Source organism: Rhea pennata, chromosome 3, assembly GCF_028389875.1.
Source record: "Rhea pennata isolate bPtePen1 chromosome 3, bPtePen1.pri, whole genome shotgun sequence".
Taxonomy (NCBI): domain Eukaryota; kingdom Metazoa; phylum Chordata; class Aves; order Rheiformes; family Rheidae; genus Rhea; species Rhea pennata.
In genome coordinates, this window is record NC_084665.1 from 44,673,780 (window position 1) to 44,700,859 (window position 27,080).

General features: G+C 37.8%; 1 protein-coding gene across 1 annotated transcript in view; it reads right to left on the bottom strand.

The window, feature by feature from the left end:
• The window catches only part of ACTN2 (actinin alpha 2), a 71,327-nt gene that overhangs the window by 20,536 nt on the left and 23,711 nt on the right, over window positions 1-27,080 (bottom strand). The window contains exons 2-12 of the mRNA XM_062572161.1: window positions 24,234-24,348; window positions 22,710-22,829; window positions 16,257-16,343; window positions 15,889-15,976; window positions 13,689-13,767; window positions 9,968-10,049; window positions 6,494-6,579; window positions 4,911-5,003; window positions 4,020-4,250; window positions 2,758-2,905; window positions 770-920 (exon numbers count right to left, since the gene is read on the bottom strand). Coding sequence (XP_062428145.1) covers window positions 770-920; window positions 2,758-2,905; window positions 4,020-4,250; window positions 4,911-5,003; window positions 6,494-6,579; window positions 9,968-10,049; window positions 13,689-13,767; window positions 15,889-15,976; window positions 16,257-16,343; window positions 22,710-22,829; window positions 24,234-24,348 — 1,280 coding nt within the window. The remainder of the gene's footprint in view (window positions 1-769; window positions 921-2,757; window positions 2,906-4,019; window positions 4,251-4,910; window positions 5,004-6,493; window positions 6,580-9,967; window positions 10,050-13,688; window positions 13,768-15,888; window positions 15,977-16,256; window positions 16,344-22,709; window positions 22,830-24,233; window positions 24,349-27,080) is intronic.

Genomic DNA, 27,080 nt, shown 5'->3' on the forward strand with positions numbered 1-27,080 from the left:
ACAAGCAACTAGAGTAGATTCTAAAATCAAATGTGCTTTTTTTGGGTAGAGTATGTTGAATGAGCAAGTGTTGGTCCTATGACTAACTTGCCAGAGCTGTAGGTGAAAATTCTTGCTCTCCCACAGCTGGCTTGTGTAACTATGAGCAAGTCATTTAGCCTCCACATGTCCCACTGCAAGGGAGACAACTGCAATTCCCAATATCAAAGGAAGAGATTGCAAAATTAAGTATGTTAGAGACCATAAAATCTTTGGACTCTTGTTACTGGAGAATAAAAGTGTAGGCCAACTAACCAGAGAAAATAATTTGAGGATGTGAACCTTTTGAAATGACATACATACTTGTGGGAAAATACTTGTTTTTAAAGTGAAAGTGCTTGATCTGAAATTTGTCTAGGTTATGTGAAATTGTTTTTTAAGGTGAACAACTCACAGCCAGGGTCTCTCAGCAGACCGTATGAACTGAGAAATAAACACCTCCAGCATCCCCATCACAACACACAATTAGTAAATCAGCAGACCTAATACTAAAAGCTCACTGTTAAGCCAGTTTAGAATTTTTTTCCCCAAGTAATTGTGGTCAGTTTAATATCTTATATTTGACTGGGGGTCGGGAGGAGAGGAGGAGAAGGTCTCAGTGACCAGCTCAGATAATATACTTACAAAGCTATCTCTGGAATTCTTACTTTGGTACCTATGACACTATCGAATTCACTGGAAAGAGTTTATCACAAATGTCAGCAGCTGCAAGCCTTTAAATGGAACATACTTCAGCTCCTGGGCAATGGCAGCGATCTGTTCCACCCTGTCCTGGTGAGCAGCCAAATCACTCTCAAAAGCTTCATGTTTCCTCAACATAGCACGAACTTCTGTCAGAGAAGCAGATTCATAATCCTTCTGAAGTAAGATCTGCTCTTTGCCTGAAAGGGAAAATTAAAATATTAGTAATATTTTACTAATTTATTAATTAGAATAATTGCATATTTGGACAATACTTGTAACTGAGGTATGGTCAGTATTACACTGTGATGAAATCCTGACTTCACTGAAACCAGTGGCTAATTGTCAGTGCAAAAGTTTTGGTTAGGAATATATATTTTTCAAAGACCTTTCCATAATTCCTTTATTCTCGCACAGGCTGGTTATATGAGCCTCAAATAAAAGTGGCATACTGGCATAAAAATGGTGTATTGGCAAAAACTGGAGCTCTAAGCTACTTACCTTACTAAGGTAAGCCTTTTGTAGTGTTCTTGATTTATGAAACCAGAAATCACACTGCTATGCTCAGTTTCACTTCTATTAATGATCTATTATTCTTTTTCATGTTGTGCCTTCAATTCATTATTCATTTCAGCACTTCCCCAAAAAAGTTAAGATTGAGAGGTGTGATTGTCTTTTGCATCAGTTACTGAATTTTAAGTGGAAAATGCCAACCTAGTTACAAAGGACTAGAGAAGTAAACAGAGGAAATGAGAAACTGAGCAATTACTCCTCGAACTCCTGTGTTGGATGACTGCACCTACGGAGAAAGCCCCTTCAACTGCCGCTTGCCACATGGCATTACACAGATCTGTGGATTCTAAAGCCAGACGGGACTATTGTTTCGCTTGCTATGTACCAGCTTTTGTGAGGTTTTCCCTGCGTAACAGCCACTCATGCCACCATGAGTAGTATATACTCAGACAATAGGCTCTCAGGACTGAAAAGCACTGTAGTTTCACTTCTGGTATCTGCTTGGAAGCCATTTACTGCCTTGTATGCTTCCAACAACTGTGTTATGGGACGGGCTCTGTGGTCTACTTACACAGTTTGAAAAGATTCTGGATGGCAAAAGTTAGATTGGGAGTATAGCAGAAGCACGAAAACTGTTGTCACGGCGAAGAATAGGATGATAGAACAGATCTATGTTTTGTAATCCCCAACCATTTCATTAGTGTTGTAAAATACGCAGCCCTGTAGTTCTTACAAGTACACATAAGGTTAGGCTACCATTAAAACACAGGACTATAAACGGAGTGTAATCCAGGCTAGGGAGCACACCAGAAATGAGTCCATTAGCATGTAGTTTATGTAGACTATTCAAAACCATCATGATGACTAAACGATAGTCAACTCAAAATACTCTATTAATAATTTAATGTTTAACCAACCACAGATCCCAATTTATTTTTCAGTTGAAGTTTCAGCTGGAAAACAGGATCTCTGTCCTCTGTGCTTTCTTGGTTGGACTGCTGGTGTACAAACACATAGGAATGCATTACACAGAATCACAGAATGGTTGACGTTGGAAGGGACCTCTGGAGATCATCTAGTCCAACCCCCGTGCTCTAGCAGGGTCACCTAGAACATGTTAGACAGGATCGTGTCCAGGAGGGTTTTGAGTATCTCCAGAGAAGGAGACTCCACAACCTCTCTGGGCAACCTGTTCCAGTGCTTTGTCACTCTCACAGTAAAGAAGTACCAGTACTTCTGCATTACCAGCAATGGCCTTTAGTCAAATGTTGGATATTCCCATTAATGTTAACCATTATCTTGATGGAAAAGATTACGATTTTTACAATTAAATTTAATTACCAACAAACAAGTTAGGATCATGACTGCAGCCAGCAAAACCTGAAATTTTATCTGTTATTATTTGAGGTTTCTAAAACTGTCCAAAGTGCTTACTAGTTAGTTTCTGCCTTGCAAATATGCAGCACTGACAGTTCAGCTTTGAATATTAAAACATTAAAAATGTTAAAAGCCATCTATGCTTACCATATGCCCAGTGTTCATGAGTGGAAGCCTTCTGCCTAAATTTCTCAGCCAAGTGTTCAAGTCTTTCCAGTCTTCGTATTTCATTCAGCAGCCACTCTTCATAGCCTTTCTCAGCTTGCTCAAGTCTCTGCCAAGCACCAGCAATATCCTGAGAGGAGAATACATGGAAGACAGAGGATGAAACTATAATCTCCTTTTATCCAAATGTGCAAATTTGTGATTCATTCATAATTTTGTTCCAAAATGGAAGTTATGTCCATATTTTTTTAAAATCACAGAATCATGAATTCCTGCTCAAAATGGAGCATCCTGTTCAGGTGTGTAGGCTCAGGTATTAGCATACATGAAGTGAGCCCATATACAAATGGCTTCCAAGCATAGCTATCTGTTCAGTGTCTTCATGGAATATTGCTTTTACTTCCCATTTTACAAAGTGCATGTTCTTTTATGAAGTGCACGTCTGTTATCAGAATAAATGAGAAGTTGAAAATAACAAAACAATTAGTATTAGGGATTCAGCGTTTGTTTCACCTGGGAATACAAATTCATTTCACTTTCTGCGGTGCACATAATGTTTTGTGAGATTCCACAGAAACTCAAAGACATCAATAGTAAACTGAACTGACAGGCACCTTGTCTTTTGAGTAAGGAGCGTGAATAATGGTAGTCATCATTTTCAGTAGCTCAACTGTCTATTTATCAAATCTGAGCAGCCAAAATGCAATATTAGAGCAGGTTTGCTATATTTCACAGGAAGCGTTTTGACCCACAGTCAACTCACAATATTTAGCATCAGATGAGAATTCTTAGTACAGACTATTCTTATCTTCAGAGATATAAGTAAAAAGATCAAATGGAATTTTGAAAAGTAGAAAAAGGCAGGAACATATATAGATCCTTGTCTGTTTCTGTAAGTCTGATCACCAAAATGTCTCAGAAAACTGTGAGTTTTTCTTAAATAAACAACATCACTTGCCCTCCCTGACAGAGAAGTATTGATAATACTCCCAAAGGAGGATCTGTGTTTTGTCATGTCTGCAGATGAGAAGCTACTAAAGAAAGCCTTAAAAGAGGCAGGAGCATGCTGAAGGGAAGCAAGGTTCTAGAATGAAAGGGAATGCATACAAAGAATGGTTTTATAAAGTGCAACAAAATGAAGTTTCTGAAGATGATTTAGAATGGCAATCCCATCCTTCGTAGTGAAATTTTCATGAGAATATTGATTTAAAGGAGAAGGGAATATTGATCCCTCTTTTACTTACTGAAACCATTTTTCCCTCTGATGGCATGAAAGCTGGCCGATTGCTGATTCTCAGTTTTGTCTGCAGGGTGTTGAAATTGATCTCCAGCTGACATTTTTCCTGGACTTTGGGAGGTTTGTGTTTGCGGCGGTAGTCTCGGAAATCCTCTAATTTCTTCTGCATGGCCTGCATTGTTTTTTCTGGGGTTCTGTTTTCCAGCCAAGGAATTGTCCGGCGAATCCATTCTAAAAGCTGTCAGACCGATACAAATAATTGAAATAAAGGCAATGAAAGAGTAACCAATGAAGATAATATTGAATGCACAAACTTTGATCATTTTTGCTCCATCTAATTTTTATTGCCTTTAGCTGGTATCAATGCCATAATGGCAACATAAGATTTTCAAAAGTGAGCAACAATATGGGATACCTTAATTTTTTTTTCCTAAACTGCCCAAATTAAGGTAGAATTAAGATATTTCTAGAAATGTCTTGATTTTCAGAAAGAGCTGAACACACATGTAAGCTGTCTCTAGCTATATCACTGGCCACTTTCAAAAGCATTGGTCTTGATGTCTCAAGCAGTCATAGTTATGAGATCAGGATAGATATTGGTCAAGTAACTCAGGTCACTGAACCTGGTCTTGGGGTAGACCCAGGACAGTCTTCAAAAAACACCCCTGTTGGCACACTAAAGAGACTAAGTGACCTGCTGGAGGGCACACCTCAAGTTTGTGGCACAGGAGTGACCTGAACCTTGGTGTCTTGCACAACTGAGTTTTGTATTCTACCACTGTGAGATTCACCTCCAGGGTATTTTCACTTCGTGGTCTTGCAGACCGTGCATGAATCTTGCAGCCTGCATGTTTAATGAACATAACTATCACTGTGTTACAGACACAGCTGTCTTTACCTCACTTGCTAGTCTCTCATATTCTTCCATCAACCTCTCATTTTCTTGATTCACAGCAAGCACCTTACAGATCCGGTTAGCTGCAGTCTCAGCCTATAAAACACAGCAAATAAATAAGACATATTCATAATCACATTCTGAAACTGGTACCGGCTTGGAGAAAGAGACAGAATCTGGCTGCTGCAAATAAAAGTTACGCTGTCTTACAGTTGTTGATCTGTGCTCATAAGTAACTCAAATACACCTTTACCCACCTTAATGCTGTTGGGGTCAGTACTGACAAATTCCAGTGGCTTGATCAGCACAGATCAGCACAGAAGTCACTTTGTTGTACAAAAGGGAATTTCACATTACTCTTATAGTTGTCTAATAAATCATTTTCAAAGCAGCTTAGGATATTCTTCAAGTTATCTTATTAGGTTATTTTTTTTAAATCACATGAGAAACACATTAGTTTTGTTAGTCACACTGGAGAGACACCCCATGTGATTTAGGACTCCCACACCATATCTGCACATCACATGTACATATACCTTTGAGGATGTATGCAGCTCAGCCATTGACAGCAGCCCTTTTTGTGCTTCCTGCCAAATTTATTTGCAAAAGCACTGTTGCTCTGCCATATTTAAAATTGACACTAATAGTTTGACATCACAGATCTATACTTTCATACAAATGTGAGTCTGGAATAAATCCAGTGGAATAAAAAGATCTGTGCAGACTCCTGAGTTACAGAAGTTACTTGGAATCTCTCTTTTGCATTAATAACAAAAATTAACAGCACTTATACAGCTCCTTGAGGCAAAGGAGAACCTGTATGCCCAGAAGCAAGAGGGGTACACAATATTTAGCTGTGCTGTGGTAAGGGGTAGGAAGCCTACCAGATAGGAAGGGAAATTAAAGCTTGAGGATAGAGGCAAAATATAAGTTACTTTAAGGCATTTTTATTTTTACGTAAGTTGGGTTGTGTCCATTTGTGGATTACAAATATATGGAACAGAAGAGAGGGAAATGTGACTTTTTAAGTGAGAAACACATCCAGTGTGACAGATTTGCTGCTTGCGTTCTTGATACTTGCGTTCTTGATACAAATAGTTCTGTTGGTTTCATTGGGAACCAGGCACCAACACTGTTTAGACATTTTACGTGTATTTCTGCATCTTTAAGCATCTTTGAAAATCTAGTCCTAAATTATTACTCATCTTGAGTAAGGCTAGTATAGTCTCAGTCTCTGAAGGTCAAATATTCTATGCAAAGAAAGCAAGACAAGAGTATTTTTTGATGCAGCAACAAACACAGCTTCTTCAAATACAATTTTCCTGAAATAGCCTTAGCAGTTACCAAATAAGGACACCTAAAATTAAAAATTCTGATAGGAAGTAGTAATGCCCATTGAAATAAAAACTTTGAACTTGCTACACAACTTTTAACTAAATTAGATTCAAGTGCTGGTTAAAAAACAAATACTTGCAATTGTTAATTAAAAACACAAAGTACTAAACTAAGGTTTTTCAATAAGCTAGTGGAAATGTGAAACAACCAATCAAAAAACACAGCAACCTGAAGGGACAGTTGAATAATACCTGCTCTGCTCCAGCAAAAGCATGGTAGAAGCAGGACACATATGTCATGATAGCTCTCTCATCAGGTTTAGGAGTGTTCACAATATCTACAAGGGGGAGGGAGAAATGAAAACAAAACAAAAAATCGAGGAGTAGAAAACAGGATGAATAAATGAAAGCACAATATAGTTGTCATTTTTTTTCCCCCCATAGATAGCTCTGTACTCTAGAAACTACACAAAACTGTAATATATTGTTAGATTGATTGGTGCTGGCGGGAAAAAATACATACCCTAGAAATTCAGAATGAGCTGTTACAAAAAAAGTGGAATATTTTAAATGGGCCTGATCATGCAGAACAGGGAATACCCTTAATTTCACCAGGACTATCTGCCTCAGACTTTTTCACAGAACTGTGAGTTAACAAGAATAAGCATGACTACTGGTTGTTGCATGGGACCCATATCTCTGGTGACTTAGAGTATGTATTTCTGACTAAGGCACAGAAAAAATAGGCTACATTTTGATCTTGGAAGATGTTCTCTGGAAGTTGCATGTGGATTAGTTATTATTTTAGCATTATGTATCAGCAATCTTGTTTTTACTAATATCTGAAGTACGTCTAATTTTGTAAACTGCCTTGCTTTCTTGTGCTTCTTTCATTAGAACATGACTCCAGAGCTCCTTTGAGAAATCTGAATATATTTCTCTGTCTACTTTGCATAATAGCAATGTTTTATGTTGCTGTTTGTACTTACCATTAAGCATTTAACATTTTAAAAAACAATCCTGAAAGCATAAGAGAATGGTTCATTTTCTGAGCATCTGTTATGATGATTTTGACATCTGTAGCAGGAATAATATCCAGCAGGGAGAGAAAGATGGCATTCTGCTATTGAATTTGTTTTTTCTCTGTGAGCTTATTTTCATCTTGCATTTCTAAAGGTGCTTCAAATCAATGCATGGAAGTTCAATTTAAGGGAATAACATCCTCTATCCAGTTCAGTAGCCAGCCATTGAAAACCTACTGGATATTATTAGTAAGTATATACAGAAGATGAAACAGGAAGGTTTGCTTCTACAGACAAATGAGTATACTACTACTGGCTTTCCAGAAACAGTTGCTCACAGATAAAATCAAGCAATAGGAAATGAGCGCAACTCTAAGATGCTAATCCTAGAAAACTAGTGAGGAAAAATCAGAAGAGGAAAATGCTGAAAGAAAGAACAACACAGAAGGTGAAGGGTGAGATCTGATCCATCTTCTACAGTCTCACCTTCTGAGCACCAGCAAATGCATGGTAGTAACAGGAAACATAAGTCATAATGGCTCTTTCATCAGGTCTGGCAGAGTTTACTACATCTGTGTAGAGAGAAGAGGGTTAACTGCTCAGAAATTCTAACAACAAGGTACTTCCATCAGATTATGCTGATGATGCCACCTCAGTGCTGCATGGATTAAAAATAAATATACCATCATTCAGCTTGCATTTGCTTACTTGTTTACTGATATCAATGCAAAGCTACCTCAGTTTTAAGAATCAAAAAATGGAGAAGCTATATCTCTCCTTGAAATGTGAAAACATCTGAAGACAGAGACTGTACCGAAGGGTACATTCTGGTTTTGTGGAAACTTCCAGAGCAGATGGCATGGCTGGCAGATCTATTGGGTTCACTTTCACTGTCACTGCAGAGCAACTTCATCTAAATCACTAGAATGACTGCAGAGTTAAACATGGCTACTGACAGTCACAAAATAGGAGTGCATATGGTGCATATTCGCACAGGGTCCCTGCAGCCGACAGAGAACTAACATATACTGGAAACCTTAAGGATATGCACTCCTGCAGTCCAAGAATAAATTTAGTGCTAAGAAAAGTTTGGATAGTAACAGTCTGGCAATCCTTTAGCCAGACTGTCTTTTTAGTTAATATTATAAATCATAGAAAAGTTTGACTTGTTCTGTCCCTATTATGAGAGGAAAGATTAAAAGTATAGAGAGGGCGTGACTGAAGCGTGGGTGCAATGGTAAAAATGGATCCTTTTAATACTGCAATAGACAAAGCAGAAAAAGGTGGGTTTATACCCATTATGAGTGCACGACGAAGGATACAGCGCCAACTGCAAAGATTCCTGCCAAAGTAGGAGTGAGAAGACGTTGGTGTGAAAAGACCCAGGGATGAGGTGACAATTTCTAAACAGTGAGATTTTCTAACATCAAAGTCAATGCATTTACTGATTTTCCATCTACTTCACATAGTTGTGAACAAACTCTTGAAAAGTCTCTACTGAGATTATACTTATATTAAAAAGTGATAGCAAATACTTAGAGAGTGTCAGAAGAAGCTAGATTTCATTCCCCCTTAAAACTTGTCAAGACAGAGGATAGTAAGGTAAAGGCTACAATATGCATGAAATCTGGTGAAAAAAGGTGAAGAGAAAAAATGAAGGAAAGAAGAATGACAGCAGGAGATGACAATGGTAAGGAAATAGCACATCTGTTAATTCCTTGTGTAGTATTTTAGAGTAAACCAACTAAGTGGCGCTTGAAAGGGGAATCCAAAAATGGTTCCAAAAATTAAAATGATTAGTTTGAAGTATGGAAGTCAAACCAAGAAACCTCTTCACTGAAGAGATTACAACCTGGATTTTCAAAAACATCCTGTGATGGCCTAACTTTCCTACCGATGTCTTCAAGGAGAGCAAACAAGGTGAGTTTGAATGCTTTGGATAATTCCTCTCTATTCAGTATTCTATTGGCAAGTCACCAGACCAGAGTTTGCATACTGAGTTTTGCACTAATGTAGGCCAATTCCAGTATCTTGTTACCATTCTTGCCTGGATTTCAAATGATTGTCTACCTTGAAAAAATTCAGGAAATGTTAATAAATATTTCCCTGTTATTTTTAGACATACTCTGAAGATTATTGGAGGAACCAAACATCAAACTATTTGATAAAAATGATCACTGCAAGAGGATTACAATTAGAACAAAATGAAAAAAAATACTTCGCTCAACCTAGCTCTCTGTCATAGAAGGGGTGTTATTTTGGAAGGTCTGTACTATTATTTCTCTTTCCAGTTCCTTCATTTCATCATTAAAAAAGTGAATACACTTTAAGCTGCTAACAGTTGCATTTCCCTTTATTATACTTAGATTTTAAGTTCTTCAAGGCAATGATAACTTTTGATCCTGCATTTGTACCTAAACTGTTACAATGGGGCCATGTGCTGAGGTCAGTGCTCAAAGTGCTGTAACAAATATAAACAATAACAAAGAATAAGGAATGGAGCAGAACGTAAGTGGAATTATCCAGCACATGGGCAACATGAAGGAAAAGACTGTTTGAAAGAGACACAGAAGGGTGAGATTGTTCCGTGATGATTCATATAAAAGGAATGTTGAAAATTTGCTAGACACAAAGCAATAGAAGTTTAGTGTCTCCCAAAAAAGTGTTATGAGTGACAGAAACTTAGGTAACACATAGCTCTTACCTTCTGCATCCAGCATCTTAGGGATATCCAAATGCTTTTCAGCAATTTCCATAGCAAGATTGATATTTCCTATGGGATCATCCTGCATTAAAGAAGAGAATATAACAAGTCCAACACAGAGGTTTTCCTTAGTACGTGAAAAATTACACAGCCTGACACAAAGCATAGGCTTTTCCCATCTGTAAACTGGAGTCACAACTGCTGTTCTCAAAAAACAGAAGGCATACATACGAACCTTTGGTCTATCTACTACTGTACTTTCAAAAGAAATCATTAATACTATGTGCGACTAGGCCTGTACTGCAAATTTATTCACGTTGCGGGGAACTGACAACACATGCAGTGTACACTCATACAGCGCTAATTCGGAGTCAAGGCCACTGGTCCAGTAGGCTGTGCTGAACTGCTCCAAAACTGATCCAGCATGTTTTTGTATTTACACTATTTTATAGTGATACGAATTCTACTGAGCTAACAAAATCTCTGCTGGTCAGGAGCATACATGAGAACAAGCAAGCGCAGACAGAAAAAGTTATTTAGAAGGAGCAAAACTTCCCATTTTTGGCTTGGACAACCACACCTACAGCATATCTATAACTTGAATTTTAGAGTTGTTGAAAAACAAGAACTCTCTGTTGATTGGAGAGTTTGATTTTGTTTTTTGAAGGAAAAGGAAAGGGAGCAGTGAGCACAACTCAGGCAAACTGCACACATTTTATATCTTACATTACAGACAGCTATTGGTGACAGGGAAAGAGCATGTCAGATTAGGGTTTCTCTTAAGGCAACCTCTACATATAGATTTATAGTCTTCAGTTTTTGAAGAAGAGTAAAACACCCTGTATAAAATGGCAGTTCATGCCATTAATGCTATTATTATTTTCAAGTATTCACAAACTGCTAAATGAACACAGCCTCTCTGAACAATGCCAATGTCTACAAGGAGAATTGAGGACAATAGGATACAGAAGAGAAAAGTTAGAGAACCTGGACTGGAACCTAGATGGGAACCAGAAAAAAAGGTTAAGTTTTTCCTGTGTGGAACTTCTCAGGCCTCCATTTGAATATAAACACTTCCTACAGGAGGATCTTGTCTTGAGCATTCTTCTACTGCTGCTTTGCAGTGAACTTAGCAAGACTGCTTACTATGGAATTAGAGCAATGATTTATGTTTCACAGAAGTCTGTTCTTCATGCACATACATATACTTGGTATCAGAATCAGTTTACTATAGATTATATTATAGAATTTCAGGTCATAAGTAGTAATGCCCATAGCATATCTTTCTATGAACATACCATACTAGCTAGCTTTTCCTTTAAAAGCTACATGTTCAATAAAATGTGTTATGAGGAAAAGTTTGCATTTTGAGACCTAACAATTTGGATACAATAAAATACAAAGTCTCTAATGATAAATTCTCATTCTATCATCATTTAGCAGTTTTAATTTTTTAGTGCATCATTTAAAATAACAAGAACTTTAAAAGAACTTATTTTTGCTATTATACATGTACAATACAACATTTACTAAATGTGTCTACAGAAGAATCTTACTGAAATTAAATAGGCAGAAGCGCTAAATCTAAGTGATACTTATTGACTAGGTTAAAACACTTTGCTCACAGATGAGTGATGGGCATCTCCTATTTGTGTGCTTAATATTAAGTAAGTGCATGAGTAAACAGTGCTATACAGGGAAAGGATTTGATTAAAATCACATCAGCTTCTGAATGATTGGAGATCTCCATCACCCATCCTTTTAAACAAAACTATAGCCACAGTAATTAAAAATCTCTGCTACTGCTAAAGAAATACCTCATCTAACTTGTCATAGTCAAGAAGATCAGGTCTGTGTCTATGGATAAGGGCGTTGAAAGCAAGGCCATCTTTCCAGCTACAGGTTCACACAAAACACATGGGTGAGAAGAAGAAAAGATAGCATGCAGAAGATAGCAAACTAAGAAACAAGACACAAAGACAGTTGTTAACACAACCAAAATGAATAGTCAGTCAAACACAGCCAGGCCAGAAAAGCAAGATCTATTTTAGGATCTTTCTGCATGTGCTTTACATGCCACAGCTCAGCCTCAGTTTGAAACTTGACCTGCTTTTATTTTGGAAATCTCTAAGAGGGAAATAGTGATGCTGAAGCAGATCTGCTTACGTTCTATTCCGTTTTTTTCAGCACACATAAATAGGATGATTTTACTGTGAAGTTTTTTAGTACGGTGTACCACTTTTCAAATCACAAACTCAAACAAATCGACTTCTGTTTGTGCCATGCTTGAGCATATTTACATAAAGAGACAGGTATCTCATATACTCCATGGCTCTGTTTGGCCAGAGGAAGGAATGTATATAGCATAAGAGACTAGCTGATGGTTGATGGCTAATATTTTGTCCTTCAGTTCAGTTTTGCAATTGGAGTCACTGTACTAAGAGCATGGAGGTACTATCCAAACTGTACACCATGGTTCAGAAAGTTGAAGAGCCAAAAACTAATTCTCTGACTCTCCCCAGTAAAACAAGAAAGAATAAGCTCCAGATGAAGACTTTACAACCACTTAAATTCCTATGTGTTTAGGAGTAAATTCATCTGATTTTCATCACTCTCTACCTTGGAGGTTCCAGCATAGATTTTAAATTTATATAAAGCAGATAAGGTTTTCAAATCATTTCATTTCATTCTGTCATTTTTCTCCCTTCTTGAAGGCTTTCTGATAACAGTCATTTGGATTGGTAAAATCTATTCGCCATGGAAGAGCAGGTGGAAAACATAGTCTATAGTTTACCACTCTCACCAATGAAAAATAGCACTGAGCAAATCAAAACTATGATTAAGCTTTCTGTTTTACTGGTGTTTAGGGGAGACTTCAAGATACATTCTAATTCAAGAGAATAGAAAATAATATTTATGAAGTGAGAGCTAATATGAAATTACAACATTTCACTTTATTTTCTGATTTTATTCCACAGTTATGGAACTAGAAATTTTAAGATTATTACTTGCCCCTCACTCCTCAAGCCAAAGGTACGTCTCAGAATGGAGATCATGATCTGTACATTGTGCCATGTGTACAATGTGCCATTGTAATGCAATGGTTCTGTAATCCCTGTGTGGTACTACCTAAGGAAGTTAGCATTATCGGTTTTGTTTGCACTTCTCTGGGGTACAGGTAGAAGTATAATGAAAAGCAAAAGTAAAAAGTGGTAAATCTTTTCATTATGAATTTAATGTATAAGCCCAGTAATTTATTGCGTACTCCTGATTACCGAGCACAGTGTTCGTTCTGAGTAATCTTATGATTAATCATCACAATGAGCTTGCTACTTTACTGTTTTGCAATCTACATAGTCATTTACGCCAGACATCAAACAGGATGGACTGCACAGTATTATCAGCTGTGAACGGAGGATACCGATGTTTTTGATTTACTATCAATATTGAGTAGCATAAAAGACTTCATCAACTGCTTGGCAGCTGAGGACCAGGTTAATTGCAATTAAATCCTGAAGCCACTGTAGTGGCAAGGAGAAAAGGACATGGGAGAGTCAAGGGGTCCCTTTCTCCAAATAACTGTATGTTTCTGAAGGGAGCTTAGAAAGCCAGTCAGAATTAGTATGCACCCCTCAGCTTCTCTTTTAGCAAACATGCTAAGCAAACAGGAAGTGAGCCAAATCACTGCAGAACAGCATGCTGTACCGCCCAAACTGATGACCTTATTTAGCTTGGAGTAGTCAATAAGATCGGGTCGGTGTCTGTGGATAAGTGCACATAATCCAAGGCCATCTTTCCAGCTTTACAAGAAAAAAATAGAATGGAAAAAAATAGTTAATAAAATCATGTCATTTTACAGTTTGCTCCTTGCTCAAGGCTTAAAAACAAGCAGGAATACTCCTGTCAAATCCTGGTAATTATGTTCCGTCATCTCTCACCCCTTGTTTTCTGTTACTGTACTCTTTCTCCTACAGATAGTCCACATCTACCTAAGCACTCCATAATACTTTCTAGTTAGTGTACATTAGGTAAAACAGTCCCTGATTTCAACGGCTTAATTTCTGCAATGTTGCAGGACAGCTTGGAGTATATGTTCATAAATGAAAGTGCATAATACCCTTTTACTCTTATAGTATGCTTGTGAAACAATAAATGAAGAAAAAAAGCTGCAATTACTTGAACTTGCTCATACAATTGACTTTTTCTATGTCACTTATTTCAGACAATTTTAAAGATACAACCATGTTGTGCACATAAGTATAAAATAGTAAATTAGCTTAGGTTTTTTAAAACACTTTACACACATGACAGGTCAGATCCCTAGTACTTCTGAGCTCTGATACTTCAATGTGACTTCAAGTCTTAGTACCCAGTAACTTTGGGGGTAATAGTAGGCAATGAAAAGAGCTATGAATAACATCTATTTGTAAAGATTATGAGAGGTCTCTGTTAGCCAGAAGTATTTATTCTACAAGATACTTTATGCAAGTAGATCATTGAGACTGTAGGTTTGGGGTCTTATCCTGTGCATTAATTGTGTGATACTAAATGTGTTAGATTGTTAGACTCCCTGTCGATTATAGTTCTGGATAGATCGTTCAGATAACAGATCATCTTCAACAAAAATGTAACATAACTAAGCAGAATATACATACATGATATAATATAAAATTTAGAAGGTAAAATGCAATCAAAATGAGCGCTAAACTAATAAGAAGCATTTTGCTTAAAAATCTAGTATCTTTGTATTGGCTAAGATGGTCTCGCACATCCCTTTGTAAAGTAGTTCTGTAAGAGCTGATTAAAACATAAGGTAGACATTAATAAAGATTCCTCTGTTCAAAATATCTTCCCCATACAGTATATCAGAGCCAGCATACATATGTTAAAATACTAAGACCCTGATCTTGTAATTTACAGTGTTCCCTGTGCCTGCATAAAGCTCTACTGAAATATTTTTCTATATATTCAAGGAAAATACCACATCACAGAATCACAGAATGGCTGAGGTTGGAAGAGACCTCTGGAGATCATCTAGTCCAACCCCCCTGCTCAAGCAGGGTCACCTAGAACATGTTAGACAGGACTGTGTCCAGGCGGGTTTTGAATCTCTCCAAAGAAGGAGACTCCACAGCCTCTCTGGGCAACCTGTTCCAGTGCTCCGTCACTCTCACAGGGAAGAAATTCCTCCTCATATTCAGGTTGAACTTCATGTGCTTCAGTTTGTGCCCGTTGCCTCTTGTCCTGTCACGTGGTACTACTGAAAAGAGTTTGGCCCCATCTCCTTGACACCCTCCCTTACGGTATTTGTGTACATAACAAATTTCAGATCTCTTAAAGGCTCTACAGTAAGTCAAACAAATTCTTTTCATCTGTGTATGGATGTGTGAACTATATTATTTCTATCTTTATATGGAGAATGATCTTTAGCTGTTGCACATCAAGAATGAATTCAAAACAGTATAATAGAGAGCTTTTGCTGGAAATGCTATTAGGGGGTTGAGGATTTCTATTTCTGCCTATGCTACAAAATCAAAAAGACTGACTTGTTATAATGGAATATTTGCATGTTCATCACATTGATATTTTGCGGAGAACAGTCTGCATCTACAATGCTAAGTTACCATGCTGTGGTGCTCAGTTGTTCCCATATACCTGGGCCTCTAATAATGTAATATGTTTGTTCTGTGTCAGTGGGAATTTTTTTTCTTTTAAATAGTAACTACAGAAGCCATGGTAAATAATCCAGAAAGTTAGGCAAAGTAAGACTCTGAAGATAGAGCATGAGAATTTGAAGAAAAGTTTGGGTTAATAGTGAAGAGTGAAATGTTGTTCTCAGATATACCTACACAACCGTGGGAAAAAAATGACCCAAAATATTTTAGATTGCTTTTACTGCCCTTGAAATAACAGAAGTTTACCTAAGATGAAAGTTCTGAATGTTCACATTTCTGTAAGGAGCAGTTTTTCTTTGACACCACAGCAGCAGGCCTTCTTTGGCAGAGGTCTCTGTTAAAGATATCAGGGAGTGAAAAAAGGAAAAATGTAAGAAACGTTCAATTAATTCATATCTTTTTATCTTAAATGAGGTCAATTGTCTTTTTCCATTAAAAAATAATTAATTTTTATAATGTTTATCTCACTTTTGCACAAGCCACATTAAAAAAAAATTAAGCAAAAGTTATTGTGCAATAGTCAATAAAATTGTAAAATAATTTGTTAATTTTTAAGTGTTTATTCCAATTGATATATTTTTCCTAATAAGTTAAGATAGTTGCATTACTCTCACCTTCCACTGAAATATCCTGAATAGCAAAGCGAAGGATAATAGTCCAGATCATACCCAGCGTCATTTTCACATTGCCGTCAACAATTTCTAAGGTGTAAAAAGAGGTTGCAGAGAATTTTTAGAATGTGCTTCCTAAGTTTTCTCTTACTTTAACTGAATATTTATATAAATAATATCATGTATCTCATCCATTATTTTTTCAGTATAATTATTTATCCATATAAGATTCATTTGGTTTCATCTTTCAATAAACTCATGCTTCTGCTACCTGGGCAGAAAGGCCAAACATTACTGAGGTTAAGGTCACCTCAGCACTTCCATGCTAAAAGGCCTCTGCACAGCTAGCTATAATTGCCTCAAACCTTTACCTTTTAGGCTGACTTTTGTAGGCTCAGCCCAAGGGAAAATATATTCTGAAAGTTTGAACAATAGCTATTTTCAAATAGAACGGAACTGAAAAAAATACGTTTTTAACCATTTTTTACGGAACTACATTAGCTGTTTGAAGTAGAAATTGAAATTTGGCAGTAGACATAATAATGTTAAATGACTTAGAAGTCTTCATCTCAGTTTAACTGATTTTTTTAAAAAAAATAAAATGACACTCAGAAGTGTTTAATTTCCCAAATTCCCCTATATTATTCAAAAACTTTTGAAAAACTTAGGCACATTGCCTATCAAAAGCCAGAAATGTAGAACAGCTCAGGATACACAGCACCTCCTAAGACCAGGCTATGTGGCTTCCTGCCAAGTAGTTCCAGAAACATAGCCACAAGACTGTAGTTGTCTGAAAGCTCTGATGCCAATGCACACTTACGTATCTTTAATATAAAAGCAGGATTTTTCACTTCTGTGCTTTGAACTTGTTTCAAGACTGCTTGCATTTACCCACAACAAAAGGTGCTAGGAAAGTGCTTTTTCCATCTCTGCTTACACATATATGGGAGTCCCTTCTACAAGCCAAGTCAGAATCTAGTGCTCTTACAATGTCTGTAATACTAATGGTGTATTAATTTTAATTAACTTAAATTAATTAACTTAAATTTCTCACAATAGTAACACCAAAATAAATGTACTGCAAGATCACTTAAGGGAGGTGATTATGTTAAACCAGTCTGAAAAGTATGGTGAGAGACTCAGAAGAACATAGTGTGACTTTTTATAGGAGAAGAGAGGAGGATAAGATGAGAGAGGGGAACTGCCAGCTGTCTGTCCAGTCCACCCACAGCAGGTCACCAACGGGGCTGGGAAGTCACCAACTGTTCCCCAGCTTGAAAGCCACCTCTAGCCTTCCTCAAGAAGTGCAGCAGCTGTGGCTGCCTGGCAGCCCACTGGTGTTCTCCTGGGGAAGGAGCAAGAGGACCTGCAACAGGAGGAATCATCTCAATCCAATGTCAAATGCCAGCAGAGGTACCAGCAGAAAAGGCTGTTACTCTGCTACTTAAAAGTTGCCTGAATCCAGGGGCAACTTTTACAGAGTAGATCAGCTGCTGCTCTGGGACTTCAAATGCATGCTAAATTGTAGTAGTACACGATACAAGCTGTCATTTGAACCTGTGGCATTAACAATGCAGTATGCAATGTATCACCCATCGCTAGTCTATACTTATTTTGGCAGTATAATAATCCAAGCTTATTTACAAATGGCTATTTTTCTACTTTCCTCTTTGGATTCTACATTAATTTTCTAGAATTCTTACCTCACTTTTCCTACCCTCTTCCTCACTTTTCCATGCATTATTACTAAATATTGCTTCTGAAAGACCTCAAGTCTCTTCAAATCTCAAAACCGAACTCTTTCAGCCAAAGACGACCAAACAGCAACTAGGGCATGTAGCTGTGGATGTCTGATATGTATACGCATAGAGAAGAATTTCTTCAAATTTGTAATAAATGAATGTGAATACTCAGGGGCATTGCTGATCATCAGGCAATCAATTCATAGATTTGTACGACCATTACATCAATACTTTGATCTACATATCCATATGTATACTCAGAGAATGAAAGAGCAAGAAAGGGAATTTCCTATGTTATGCCCCCAGAAATTTTTCAAGCTATCTGCCAGCTTTAATTTCTGATTATCTATTGCTAAAATAAGATAAAAAGACATATATGAAGGACAAGGAAAAATATCTAAACATAAGGAAAACAAAGCAATATAATGTATCAGTGATTTAAAAAAATATTAATTCATTTCGATCATTTTCTTCTACAGGCCAATAGAAGACTTTTTAATTATTTTCTTCACATTGCCTGTTTGCTCTGGGAGGAATACAGGTCCTACGCATCAGTTCAGCTCAAACTCTGACATATGCAAAACTACTGCTTTCCGGGGAAAAAGGTCTTGCTGATCTATAAGGGAAATGAAGGGAAGGGATGGAAAGAGGAAACAATAAAATGTGGCTAAGGAAAAAGCTGAGCAGAGCAGTGAGGCAAGGCTCCAAATGTTTTGCTTTCGTTTAGTACTCTGCTTTGATGTTAGGGTTTGAGGTGCTTTTTTAAATCTAACCTTCCTATAGAAGATTCACAGATCATTCAGTCTTTGATATTTCTCTCCCTACCAAGAAAAGCAATACAGAAGGGTTTCCTATTAACAGAGTACTTATCTTTTGTGCTTCTCCATATCTCAGTTCATTTCATTCAGGATACAACTACCTTGCAGATGTAGTCATTACCTTTTTTTTTTTTAAAAAAAAAAAAAAAAAACAAAAACAAAAACAAAAAAACTTACAGAAAATCTCTGCATTTCCTGGTCTGTGAATGGCTATTTTTACAACTTTAGCTCTAGCTTCTTGACTCTCCTTCTTTCTCCAATGGAGAGAAAGACTCTCCCACAGGACAGCTCAGAATAGCTACACCAGGCTCCTGCTCAGAATCACTGTTAAAGGTGATCATCCCTCTCCATCCACTCCAGATAGCCCAAGGAAATCAGCCTCCAGACACTAGAGATGGCTTTGAAGAATATCTCTGGCCCCTTAAACATATTACATTGAACTTTGCACATAAGTTCCACAGGAATCATGGTTTAATCTCTGTTTTGAGGCTCTAAAATATCCTTTTGATTGCTACCACTGTAATAAAAATTTGCATTTAAATACGAATAAAAAGCAATTTGTTTTGCCTTTTGAACACAAATTGTTCCTATGTCATTTAGTTTGTGTACGGGGGACAGAACTGTGAAAAGCTTTAACACTTTTTAAATGTTTTTTTCAAGTAAAAACACTAGCAATGCTACGAATAATCATATCCTAGCTTACGTGCCTAAAATAGGCAGAAAATTCAAAGTATTTGGAGGTATACTCTTCACCACTCAGAGTGTCAGATAATAAAACATGATCCTCAGCAGATGCAGATACAACATTTTCATGCTTTGGAAATTAAAAAGTATCCCAAGCACTGAGGTAACTCAAAGAATGCTAAAACATATGGGTACAGATGAGCCCACCTGATCCATGCTCACACACAGGGGTAGTTAAAGGTTAAGGATTGATGACAACACAAGCTTAAGGAAGCTGTGCCTCCTTGCTGGCATTCATTCCCATCTGCATGCTGCAGTGACTGCCCAGTCAAAAGTACTAAAAAAACATAACAAAAAGAAAAAAATATGTGGGGAGTATTTTAAATCTAGATCAAGTTACTGATCTAGTTCCAAGGGCAGCTACAGAAATAGTTGTCAGACCAAATGACAGGGTTGGTCTGTGAAGTGTGGGAGTAAATATGCTGGATGAGGAAGCCCAGGGACTCTTTAAACAGGTACTGGTGCCAGAGGTGAAACCATACGCAGTGGGACGTGATACTGCATAGCTGCATCAGCATGGCACTGTGCCTTAGATAACAAGTTTAGCAGAGGGGAGATGGTAAACTAGCCAGGGCACTAACTGTGTCTGGGCCAGAGCTGGCTTTGCGCTCAGCCTGTTTAGAGTAGGGGTGGAAGGCACACAAATCTCTCTGCTCCTGCCCACATGGATGTAATCTAACGCGGGTTAGTAGCCATGCTTGAGATAGTGCAGTGTCTTATAATGACAGGTTCCTCTTTGTATGTAAGCTACGATAGCAACAGTTGATTTTGTTCCTGTGCTTCCATCCAAGAATTTAAATGAGGTTTTAAAAGCTAATGAACGAAGCTTTCCTTCTAATCCCATATTTTACAGATCTGGATTTCCAGAAACAGGCAATAAAGCCTGTAGCACAGCCAAGAACATCACCTTGATCTCCTGGCTTACTAAAGCCTGCTGTTAAATGCAGAAAGAAATACTTACGGCATGAACAGACATCACCTTACAGCAACTGGCTGAGCAGCTGGAAGAGGTTATTGACTTGCCTCTAGCTGTTTATCGACAACTCCCTCTCAGAGGGAATTACCTATGGTAACAGAGTAGGTAAGCACACACCAGTCACTGCCAAGGAGAGCAGCAGGGTTAGCTTAAACAATTTTAATGGCTGATCTGAGCTGTACCAGGTGCTTTGCCTTCAGGTGATGTATCAAGTGTTCTCATGCTGCTCCCTGCTCTAAACAGCCTGGCAGTAATGAGCAATAAGCAAGGCAAAATGCAGGGGACGGGAAGGCAGAAAGCAAGCCTGCTTCTCTCTGCAGCAGATATGAGCTGATGTATCTCAGCTTAAATGCCTTAGCCTTACTTAAAGAACCTAGGTGTGAAAACATTAGCCCACTATGCAAACTGTGGTCAGAACAGAATGACCACTCTGTCCCACAAGATCCTGTTCCCTTTGCTATACTCTTGTTTTCTGTCAGGAAGCTTCTGAGCCTCAGCATGACAAAAGAGAGACTATCATTTGTTTGCTCCACACTATATATTGTTGGTATTTTTGTGTCAGCTATTAAACGAGCTTCTCCAGGTATGATTTTCAGTTCCACACATAAACCGTCTCTTCAGTGCCCTCTGCTGTCTGTTTGACACCATATAGCTCTCAGAATAGCCTTTATCTGCAGACATTTAAGATAGTTACTTATTTTTCCACTGCACCTCATTTAATTGAGCAAGGGACTCAGCTGCCTATCTCTCTGTAGAGTCGATGGAGGGAGCCAGACACATCTGAAAAACAGTAGAGCCCTTCTGAGATTTGAAATGCCTTCAGGAATTCCCTGTCTCTCCCCTGTGGTGATATATTCCCCCAAAATATTCTCTGTTTTCAGGCCTAATGATAGATAGGAGAAATTTAGACTCAGATGGACCATTCAGTTCAGTCTAAAATGAATTAAGCATGATCCCAGAAAGACACTCTGCCCAGAAAACACCCATTTCTTGGGAGTTTGGAACTCTGGATCTAGAAGCTGATCATATTCGGTGAACCACACCTGAGGAACGCACTGGGCTAGGTTAAACCATCATGGAATCATCAGATATCAACAGATGTTTCCGTTACTTCTACAGATGCCCACATCCCATGTAATGCATCTTCCTGCTCTTGTCACAACCAGAGTAAGCTCCCTGAAGTCAAGGTTTGGAAGCCAGAATAAAGATGTATACAAGACTAAGGAAATCAGATGAAAGGAAGAAAAGGCCCATAAATCCATCCAAATAGGCCTAGCAAGGTGAAAGGAGAACAGAGCTAATGCTTTTCACTATTATGGGAATGATTATGCGAAGCAGTGTGCAACTGTCTTCATGGACTAGCTAATTCCAGGCACACCTTTGTCCTTTTTAAACCATCATTTCAATCTTATGGGAAACACAGCTTCACTTGCAGTGAGGCCCTGCCTTCTTTTGCTGGGAGCTTACATCTATCAGCATTTAACCAGACAACTGCATATTTTTATTTAACTAACTGAACAATAGTAGAACAACAACAGGTAATAGCTTCAGTAAATAACATCCCACCCCAATTTCTTCATATGTTTAGTCTCTCACGAGCTGCCACAATTTCTTTTGATCACTGCCTTAATTCTACAGCTGAATTTTGGAAGCACAGCTGCATGCACAGCCAGCTCATAATAAAGTGGGAATAGGTCCCAGCCACCTGGCAGTGATGTCAGCCTTTGCCTCGTCTGAATAATGTCTCCTAAAGATTAAAAAAAAAAAAAAATCCCAGGTTGGATGAAGCACATGTTAGCACCCAACCTGATCTCTAAATAAATAATTTATTTTTAAAAATGTATAGGGAAAAGGCACAGCTCTGAAAGAAGAAACTATTATCTGAGGAAATGGAATGAAAACCCACTGAGACATTTACAGACAATTCAATTCAATCTTGGAGAGAAACAAATCTTAGAGAGTCCCTCTATCCAACCATACCTCATCTCTCTCCAATCTCCATACATTTCCATCTCTCCTTCTTTCACAGGTGTAAGAGAGCCATCACTATTAAGAGATTTTTGAGCCACTCATATACAGAGAACAGCCAACACAAATTGGCCTGTGGTCTCTGTCAAGCTTCTTTAAGATGTGAATGCTTAGGATTTAAGATGTATTGTCAAGTTCTCCAACATACCTTCTGCACCAATTGACACAAGTTTCACTCCTTTGCTGGCGATATAATCAAGAGCTTTGTTGACATTAGCAATTTTATGGAAGCGCATCTTTCCTCTGTCTGGTTTTGGTAGTCTTTCCCCTGCAGGATAACAAATATAAGGTATTTATTGTTACATGCACCTGGCTACAGACACCCAAGTGATTAGAACTCAGAGTGAATGTGTGCTGAACCCTGTCTAAAAGTTAGCAGTTATTTTTCTGAAAGAATGTCAAATGCCTTTGAACAAAACCCCAAAGAGCAAATTCAAATTGCAGAAGCATCTGACTTAGATCTTTCTGATAAAACAGTAAAATCAGAATAAAATTTTTATGTTTGCCCTAACCACCCGGAGGATATATGACTGCTTTCTGCTTACAGATTTCTGGTTCGCTACTACTGTCTGCTTTAGAGTAGCTAAATATTAAGAAGGCAACGTGTTCACAGAAGTGATCACCCTTACCTGTCTTACTGCAAATAGAGGCTGGATTCTATCCATTAGATTAGCATCCTTCCCAATCTGACCAAGATCTGTGGCTTTTAGCAACAAGCAGAATCAGTACAAAAGAGTGAGGAAGAAAGTTGTGCTGGGAAATATGCCAAAAAGAGGCTGGACAGAAGTTAGATGAGGACAAACACCACTGGCTGTGGGCATCTGCACCCCTCTGGACACACCTCAACTTTAACCAATAGCAGACCACCTAATTTCAGAGTAATGTTGCCATATGCTTCTATGTTTGGATGAACTTACCAAATGACCATCAGGAAGAATGATTTCTTCATTTCACTAATAATGGTCATTTGAAATATTTCTGCCCCCAGTGAAATCTAAGCAAAATTATAAACTGTCTTTTCTGTAAAAACATGTGCTTAAAATCCTCTTTCCTTTTTTTTTCACCTTTATTATGTGCCTGTAACTTGTATTACTACTCCCCATGCAGAGGGGCATTTTAAGTGTCTCCTGGGGACTGCCCCTTTGAATAGCAGAAGAAATGGGTGAAATAGAGATTTTGCATGTCTTAGTCAAAAGGAGTTATTGGATGTTTCACCCTTCGGAAAAATGAGACTATTTACTTGTGACTAAATATTTATCTAGGCATTTTACTTCAGGCAATCACTTCTGAAAGCGATGGTCCATCAAGTAATGTCATTAAAAGCGAAATAAAACTTTTATATTAAAACCGAAATAAAATGAATCTGTAACCTAGGTATAGAGGCTTTTTAATTGTTAGAGGCTAAGACCAGGCTTTCTGGGTTTGTGGTCTGCCCAACTATCCCATCTCTGGACACTGAACTCTCACAGGGAAGCACAGAACCATTGAACACAAGGGGGTAAGGAAAAAGCATAGTTTTTTTTTTCTCCCTTTGCTTTTGCACATGTTTCGTCTGCCCCTTTTAAGCCTACTTGTGATTTAAGTTGTTTTGAATTGTTAACAATTTTTGGTCTTTAAAAGACTGTTTCCGTTAGCATGCTGTAAACACATAGCAAACTTTATTTTAGCCAACCTGAGATAACTTCCAAGAGGAGCATCAATTTGAGGCCGTTCCTGAAGTCCTCCTCAATGTTCTCAATTTGTGTGCCTGCTTTCCTGAGATGGGAATTGCACCAGGCTGTGAAGGTCTGTAATAGCAAGAAAACAAACAAACAAACAAAACAAAAGAAATTGTCAATATGGCATTTTCCAAAACAAAAATGCTAAGCCATCTGAATAAACACTGCATCTCAGATTGTCAGAGCTGCCTAAGAGATTTGGATATCCAACTCCCATTCATTTTATATCCATAGGTAAGTTCAAAATTTCTATCACTGATGTTCATGAAGATCCAAAGAATAATTTGATTAGAGGCAATGTTGTGCTGGATTCTACTCACAAATGCTTCCCCTAAAATATCAACATATAGAAACAGAATCTGTCTAATAGTTATTACTACATTTAACGTTTTGAGCACACAGTCTGTTGTTGGGACTTATCTTTTACTCATACTCCCTGAAAAGAAAGATTGATAAAGGAAGATAAAGGAAGCTATGTGGCAGCAAAATGCAGGCAGAAACATCAGCCACCCAGAACTGGCAGCCATGATAAACTGTCCATATATAGATTATCTGTGTCAGGGACAGGTAACATGCATTTCTTGTAAGTGGTATCTTGCTTGAGAGCACTTCTTCAGGATGAAGTAACAGAATAAGAAAGAGTTTATAGAGCAAGGATACCAGTGAAATTGCATTTGCTCCTATTTCCAACTACTGTGAGAAAGAGAAAGCCTTTTAAAAACATGGACAATTAAAATGGATTTTAGAAAGTTCACAGTAATTCAAGCATAGAGATTTCAAACTCTGACTCTGCATAGCAGCTCTATTTTAATTTGGTCTGCTTTATCAAGGATTTTATTTTTAAATTGTATCACACAGTTTTCAGAAAACTGTACAATACTACAACTTTGTGAAACACACAAATGTAGATAATTAGGTTTTCAGGGTAAAAATAGTTACAAAAGCAACAAGTATTTCTCTCCTTGAAGAATCAACAAGCCTGCTTGCTTTTAACTGTAAAGATGAAAAGCAGAACTACGTTTTGATCTACAGAGCTCACACACACATTAGATTACATCTGTGTGAATGAAATTAAAACAAGGATTACTAAAAAAAAATAGTAGTTAATATTAATCTGTTTTCAAATAGTGTCTACTTCTCAGTCTTCTGAAAAATTCTTCTTGCTCTTCAGTTACTGTGAGGATATATAAAGTAAGTTTGTATTTAACAGGTATTTAACAAGTTTGTATTAACAGGTAACCAGATATTTAATTCTAGGTACATAACAAGGTCATACATTTTGGTAAGTTAGACTTCAGCTACCTAAGATTGTCAGAAATTTGGTATTTCCTTTTTTTGCTATTTCAAATGTGCAATAGTTTTTTAAACCATATATGTAAGTAGTTTCAAAAACAAAATATACCCTAAATCCCCCTTTTCAGTAAGAAATTTCCTTTGCCCCTATTTTTTCTTGCTTGGTTTCTTAGACTATTTAATTTCTGGCAGCTCAGAATAGGAACAACCAGTAGAAGGCGGCAAAAACTTCTCCTTGGAAATAAATCATGTAAATACTGAATAGTTTCTACACTTTAAGAATACATGGCTCAAATGTTCAAAAACAGTTTATTCTTAAAAACGCAAGTTTATGTTAGAGAATTACATTCTGATTGTTGTTAACTTGATTCAATTTATGTAAAGAATTCTTGCAGCTTGCTGGGCTCTTTCCTCTGAGCTCCCACAGTGGCCAAGGACCAGCCTGCAGGACATGTGATTTCTTCTGGCAACCTGCAGCTTGATCTCTGCAAATCTCTTTCTTCAGGATCGCCAACTTTATTCCATATAAAAGATCTGTTGGGCACCTACCATGTGACAAAAATGCAAGTCTCCCCACCTTGTGGTGGGAAACATCTGGTCCTTAGGTGAGGAACTGATTTTTTATAGGTACGTGACAGGGGATACTGAATATACTAGGGATATTGCCAGTCATAAAACATGAGTTGCTGCAGAGTGCAATTCTCAAAATACCCCCTCAAATTCATGGTTGGTGCAGGAGAATTAGTGGATTTATCAGAAGGTAAAAGTTAAAAGAAGCCCTCCCTCTGCTCCTGGAAAGTAGAGAGCAGTAAAAAATTCCTCTTCCTGAGCTGGATGAACCTTGCTTCCATCAAGCTCTTCTTCAGTGGCAAGTTATCTGTGAGCTCTCTTTTCCAGTTCTGTCTGCTTTTCCTCTGACTGAAAGGAAGAAGCAAGAAGCCCCGTGGATTTTCAGGAACTGTGCAGCAAAATCCATAATTCTATATAGTCAGAAAAAAGAGGAGAGGGAAGACAGTATTGGGAGCTGTCCTGGGCCAGGGTCATGTTGACCTGCAGAGGACGGGTTGCTGGCAGAGGCATGAGAAAGTTGTTCTGTGTGTAGATGGAGGTAAGTCAAGCTGCAGCTGAGGTATCTCTGCAAATACCTCTATTTAAATAAAGGGCCACGTTAGGTTGAAAAGTAGAGTCAGTCATGAAGGAAAAGCATACTTAATTTCAGGAGAATTTGCTTTACTGAGCTCACGGCAGCCCTAAAACTAGTTTGTGCTAGGCATCACAGCAGGGATATCAGACACTTCTCCCCCCAGGGCTGGACATGATGCAGTAGAGACTTAGGATGGTATTTGGTATTTGGTTTGGATCATTATATGGTTAGGATCTAGTTTATAAGACAAATTTGCCTCCAGCAGTATCTTGTTCTAGCGATATGTATCCAATAGGCTTAACACCATATTAAGTTATTTGCAAATACTGGAAAAAGATAACAAGGATCATTTGAAGAAGCAATA